This window comes from Maniola hyperantus, chromosome 2, assembly GCF_902806685.2.
Source record: "Maniola hyperantus chromosome 2, iAphHyp1.2, whole genome shotgun sequence".
NCBI lineage: Eukaryota > Metazoa > Arthropoda > Insecta > Lepidoptera > Nymphalidae > Maniola > Maniola hyperantus.
Genome location: NC_048537.1, coordinates 10,315,533 through 10,322,441, shown reverse-complemented (window position 1 = coordinate 10,322,441; position 6,909 = coordinate 10,315,533). Strand labels below are relative to the sequence as shown.

General features: G+C 37.3%; 1 protein-coding gene across 1 annotated transcript; it reads left to right on the top strand.

The window, feature by feature from the left end:
* The first annotated feature begins 2,299 nt into the window (after positions 1 to 2,299).
* Positions 2,300 to 5,657, top strand: LOC117991742 (uncharacterized). The gene is made up of 5 exons (XM_034979346.2): positions 2,300 to 2,375; positions 2,596 to 2,847; positions 3,647 to 3,847; positions 4,580 to 4,828; positions 5,461 to 5,657. Exons 1-5 carry the CDS (start codon positions 2,318 to 2,320, stop codon positions 5,646 to 5,648), a joined length of 948 nt encoding a protein of 315 aa, XP_034835237.1. The 5' UTR covers positions 2,300 to 2,317; the 3' UTR covers positions 5,649 to 5,657.
* Positions 5,658 to 6,909: the final 1,252 nt, after the last annotated feature.

Genomic DNA, 6,909 nt, shown 5'->3' with positions numbered 1-6,909 from the left:
TTAATAGAAATAAAAATACGTATTTATTTTTCAAATACTTGAACTTTTACAAGTACCTATCACTGGTTTGGAACGCCCTTCTTTCCAAAAAGAACAAGCAAGAAATTCGGCGATTGCTCTTTTCAAAGGCACGTAGGTATATATGCCATGTAAAAGTAATTTTAATGCAGTCTAGCGCACCGCTGCAGCGAGCTACGGGTCAAATCCACGCTCTTTAGGTAAAATGTTCACGCTAAATCCATTATATAATCATGAAACATCGATATGTGTTGGGGTTTACCAAAAGCATATTAAACCGTACCTTCCAATTCCCAAGTGATTGAAACTTTCCCTCATCTCAAAACAATTTGGTGGGAAAAGTGGTGAGATTAAGAGCTAATCTATATTTGCCAATGAAACAAGCATCAGTGGGGCCACAACTTGCCCAATTTACATGACGAAGGTGGCGATATCGCAAAAGAAAGTTTCCGACAACTTTTATCAGATCCCGCCCTTAGCGCCTGATGAGTTGTACTAAACTTTATTTACCATCCCTAAGCGGTGATCTGATTTCATGGAGACAGAACTGAATTAATATTATTACCTACTTATAATTTTACTGATTTAAAATGTCATACCTAAGTGTGAACGAAATATGAATCTGACCGCACTTTGGATACGTTTTCGTACGAATTTTGATAACGTACCTATAAACATAATGCGGTAGACCTAAAGCAACCACCATTTTAATCAAATGCGAGTAAATAGGGAGATATATTTTGTAAATAGAAGGTACCTATTTTTATTACAAAACTTATTCTAATTTTAAACATTAGAATCAACTCCGCTTTCGTTTCAGAATATTTTAATTAAATAGCCCCTTATAAAGTTGATTTTATTGTAAACAGAAGGCGTCAGATTACTTTCCTCTGGTGTGAAACCATAAAAACTAAACGTCTTAGTTAAATTATTTCAGGATCTCTTTTTTATCGAATTACTTTTTTATTAATAACCCTCGCTGCCCAGAAATCAAAAAGTCTCGTTAGGTAAACAACTTTATACAAAATATTTTTAGTAAGTAATTTAGATCAAGTATCAACAGAGTTGGCGTCAGCACAAACAAACAGAGAATTTAAAATTATCAAATTGATTTAATAGGCAAACATTGGAATTTTAAATAACATGACTAGAAAAATGATAAAAATATGTCCTTACATAATGCGAACAAAGGATTTAATTGATTCTATAATATATTTCCATTTTAACTGCCAAATAAAAATGCGACTCCATACAACGTTGACATCCCTCTCGAAGTGACTTCGGGAGACTAGGATTAGGTAATTCCTACAGCCGACTACGTATTACACGAAGAGATTTAAACTGAATTAACCGTTCGATCGGAAAATTGGAATGCCACACAGATAATTACCTGACACTCACAGAAAAGGAAGTCTCTTAGAAACGAGATTCAAATAAGCGTGGTCGAAGGAGCAAGTCGGGCGAGTGGCCCGCGCGGCCTTTATCACGAGAAAAATAACTGATAAAGTCGATAGCTTTAGACTGCGATTGGAACCAGGTACAGAAGGGATCGGATTGAATAAAGCTAGGTACTTTGTCACATCGTTAAGTTAGGGTAAGTATTGCGCAAGTTTAACGAAATGCTATTTATTACAAAAATATTTTAAGCTGTGTAGGTACCTATTCATATTTATCGAACCGTAGACATTCGTGCACCCGATGTCTATGACTGAACCGTAACAATGTACTACGAATGCTCTTGATCCGCAGTAAAAAGCGACAGGCAAGCCTGTCGCTTGCCCTTTGAACCCCTTGGACCAAGGTCCAAGGGGTTCCGAGGGTAACATTATTTTAGATGCAGCATGCTCGGAAACCACGTAGGTACCTAAGTAAAACGTACACAGTATGATTTCTCGTAAGAGAAACGTGAGGGTTGCAGTTACATACACCCAGCTCACTAGTTAGAACTAGGCTTTATCTTTTTATTAGATTTATTTTATGGCGCTTCGACTAATTATTATTATTCAAAATGATAAAAGTGCATTGATTAAAGTTTTATCAAGACTCTTTTTAATCTATTTAACCTTTGGCTTTTCAGAAACGAAAAGTGTACATGTTCACTCTCTTATTCTTTACTTGTACAAAAAATCACTTCTATGATGTGTGAAAAAAACCTACAAACAAACACCTTTCGCATTTAGGTATAATATTAAAAAGTAGACACATAAATTTTGTTTTTATCAGCAAGCTATTTAAATATTATTCGGGCATAATTTTTTTAATCGTCAAACTGTAATTAATTTTTACTTCAAAATTCGTCATGCCTATAGTCGTATGGATATTTCTTTTGCAAATACACATGGTACATTTTTCAAATGGTAAGACAAAAATAGCATTGAATTTCAATATACCTAACCTGACTGTCGTAATCTCCCAAATATTCTTATTATATTATATCACACTAATATTGTGAAGCCAGACGTTTGTTTGTTTGTTTGTGTGTGTGTTTATGTTTGTTACTGTTTCACGCAATATATCATATCTTATGTATGTTATAAAAGCAAGATGTATTATAATAGAAAAATCGTTGTCCATTAGCACAGAAATTTCGTATGGACTACATGTGGGCACACGCCTACCAGACATACTACAGACTCCACGACTTGGCCACCAACTGGCATCAAGCGCGACAAATATGCGAATCGGAAGGCACGACGCTCTTCATTCCCGACACGCTGGATGAAGTGGAAAACTTGAAGCTGCTCATAAGCAACATGAAGGCTCATTACACCGCTATATTTGTTGGAATACATGACTCGTTTGCCGTTGGCAACTTTGTTACCGTGAAGGGTGAGTTTAAAAAACTTGTTTGAAATTCTATATGCTTCTCTACTTATTGTGTTGTATAAAACGGGTAGGTACATACTCAGTTGCATGAGTCGAAATATCGGCAGATAAGTCGCAACACTGTCATGCAACTGAATCGAAATATTGGCAGTTAAAAATAGCCTAATTAATCGTGGTATGTACCTACCCGTTTTATACAATACAATTTATGTCGTTAACCCACGAAATAAGCTTAAAATCACCTCTAGTTAAACTGCTCACATTACAGGAGTCCAAAGACATAAATCTTCTAACTCCTGTGATGTGAATGGTGATATCCTAGTGGTTAAGACGTCGGTCTCCTATTCGTGAAGTCAGAGGTTCGATCCCGGGCACACATCTTTAACTTTTCAGAGCTAGGTATGTGCGCTATGAGCAATTAAATATCACTGCCTAAACGGTAAAAGAAAATATCGTGAGGAAACTTACATGCCTGAGAGTTCTCTATAATGTTCTCAAAGGTGTTTGAAATCTGCCGATCCGCACTTAGCCAGCGCAGCGTGGTGAACTATGGCCAACCCCTTCTTATTCTGAGAGGAAACACGTGCTCCGTAGTGAGCCGGCTATGCCGGAAACATTTTTGATGGGAAGGGATGAACTAATCTAAACATCGTTTCATAAATTACCCCCAATCGAGAAATTTGAACCCGGAATATTTTGATTGCATGGCATTCGCCAAGTTAATGACTTAGCCTAGAAGTGATATCAGGTCGTTAATATTGATGTATTCGTTATTATTTATCTTATTATACTGTATTCTCAGGAGAACCCATAGCCGGCACGACCCTGGAACTGCTATGGGCTGAAGGTCAACCAGATAATCTGAATGGTTCTGAACATTGCGTAGTAATGACCAGACAGGGACTTTTTGATGATCGACCATGTTCAAACATATATCCGTTTGTGTGTAAGATTTTGGTAAATGACACGAAATACAATGAAAATTGCGACAATTTTGATTCAGGTTTGTGGACTAAATACTTAATATAGATTACATGTATGCCTTAGAGATTTCCATAATGTTCTCAAAGCTATGCGAAGTCTGCTAATCCGCACTTGGCTAGCGAGTTGACTATAGCCAAAACCCTTCTCATTTTGACAAGAGGCCCTTGCAGTAGTGGGCGGGTTGATGATGATAATGGTGTTGACGATACATAGTTTATTTACTAGATGTCGTTCGGTTTTGTTTGCGTGTGATAAGTTAAAGTTTTTTTTTTTTTTCAATATTTCTCGTCGGACTGAGATATTTTCCCTGGAAAAAAGTTGGTTCATGTCCGTCACTGAGATGCAAAACAAATGTGGTAGAAATATATACATACTATCCCTTATGACGAAAATAATATCAGGTTTGGATTAAGATAATGACGCCTCATCATCGGACATGAGCCATAAAAAAAGTAATAATATATTTTGCCGTACCTACCTATTTTATTTTTAATTTTTATATGGAAGGTATAACAGACAATTCTATTTAATAAACTTTTATTTAAATTAAAAGTTAAATAAAACATTAAATTTAAACTAAAATAAATTGAATTAAATCTAAAACCTCATCGATGCCACCGCAGCGAGGCATTGTACCCAAGATGCTGGCAGCATTACCCTTTTGGATGGCCAAACTAATTCATTGTCCAAGGTAGCTGCGTCTATTTGTTTTTTCACTATGATCTTGTTGTTTGTTTTTGGATTTCCACAGATTACGCTCGACATCAGGCAATAAGTGGTAAATGTTACAAGTTTCACTCGGAACCGTTGTCTTGGCATGACGCCTACTTGGTCTGCAAACTGGAGGAAGGACGTTTAACTATTATCAATTCCGCCAAAGAAGCTAGCATCGTCGTTGGGTTTCTCGGTGACAATTTGAACAGCAATACCCCCGACCCCAATATTTTGTACCTTGGATTCAGTGATTTGATGTTTCCATATCAATATAGAACTATTGTTGGTAAGTATCGACTTGTGGACGATCCCAAACTAACCGGCTCGTTAGAAAGCTTGGAGCACCGCAGAGACGTTAGCTCTCTATGCATGTTCTATTGCCTTTATAATGAGGAGTGCTCTGAAGAGCTTTTTGACCTCATTCCACCCTCATATTTCTACAACCGCACCGCGCGCCACCGTAAGGAATTTCACCCTCACCACCTGGGTGTCTAGTGCACTTCAACCGTCCGCTGCGCCAGATCCTTCTTCTGGTTTTATGCTGTAAGAATCGTCAGAAATATCCTCTTCTTCTTCTTCTTGTGCCTGTCAGCTCAGTGAATTTTTCGCGGTCCTGCGTCAAGCGAAATAGTTCTTCTACCCTGGCAATTTTCGTCCATTCACGGATGTTGCACAACCAGGACTTTTTCCTGTCGTTGAGACCAACAAAATGTCACGTATGAGTGACAAAGACAACGCTCTACCAAGTTAAAATCTCTTTCTGAAAGTCGATGTACAATATTTCCTGCAGGCTACTGTACATAAAAACTGTAACTGTACAAACAACCTTTAGGTAGAGAAATTAATTAGTTAATCAGAATGTACCTAGGTATACAGACTAAACTATAACAACAAATACCTATTTCTTCTGATGTGCAGGTCAAACTTTAGATGAAGCAGGCTACGCATCATGGACTCCTATGCAGGAGAATTTAAAGCATAAGAAGCTAAAACGCTGTGGAGCTATTTCCAGAACTGGCTTTCTTCTCGTAACGTTCTGTGACCGACCTGCTATGTTCTTATGTGAAAGAATTCTGAACGCAAATTCAACATCAAATACGGAATAGTTATGGCTGACTTATATTAAATTCAAGATCAAAAATAAAATAAATAATATTAACCTTACAATAATCTGATAATAGGCATAGACCTATTGAGATGGTCACTCATAAATCACCAAATTTATTACCGTGTGATACACGATTCTATGGCGTTCTCAAAACTAAGGCAATAAATCTAAAACAAAGAAAGAAAAATAAAAAGGCGACCATAAATTTTAAATACAGCAAAAACAAATTATCGAGAGTAGAGAGTGCGTTTGTTAATAAAGACGTCAAGAAATGCGTGAGTTATTTTAAAATTTCTGGCTAAACACGGCAAAAACTAATACTTAATGGCAATCATATGTCTAGGGACAAATAACAGGCGACAAGTATCTGCGAACAAATGTGGACAGATTTTTGGAGGTGGGGCCTGGAACGCAATTTTGTTTTCGGCCAATAGGGTAATTTTGTGCGCAAGAGGAGACCAATCAGAGAACCGTACTCCCCCGTGTGTTTTTGGTTTTCAGAGAACTGTGGGCGTGACGAAACACGACCACGGGGACCTTTAGGGAGAACTGGAAAAAGAACGGAGGACAGTCAAGGCAGGATTTCGGCTCGGGTCGGAAGTACAAATCCCAGCGCGAACCTCGCGACCTCGTCCATTCGAGATATTTTGAGCTTCCTTTGCAAAATTGGAGTGTAGATTAAAATTATAGTATAGTGTATTGTTAAAATTTGTCCTGAGAAATAAGATAAGGTTATAGAGACAGTGTGTTCGGGCCAGCGGCGGTTTAATGGTGAAGTACCCAGATTATTATATTTAGTGTAAATTTTGAAAATAGTTCCACAACTTTTAAGCTTATAAAATTGATTAACCGGTATACCTAGATGAAATAGATCTAGAAAATAATCTAGAAGACCAATATCATGCTAGACGTGGACAATGGTCTCAACCCTGGGCTTGGATGGAGTGGACCACGGGTTTAGCGTGTGAAAATTTCATATTATACCTAATCACCGCATTGTGTATGCATAGTCGCGAGAAGTGGGGGCGCATTGTGAACCTCGCGAGTAGGTTTAAATTAGAAAGAATATACCGAAGTGTTTTAACTAGACAAGTTGTGTAACTAGGTTCAGATGTATTTAGAATAAATACTTGTGCTAGATTATGTATATAACCGTGTGTACAGTGTGTCTTTAACTCTAATTCGTTTTTAGGAATAAAATTTAAGAAATCTCTCTTAAATTTTATGACATATTATGTGTGTAATTGATTGTGAATAAA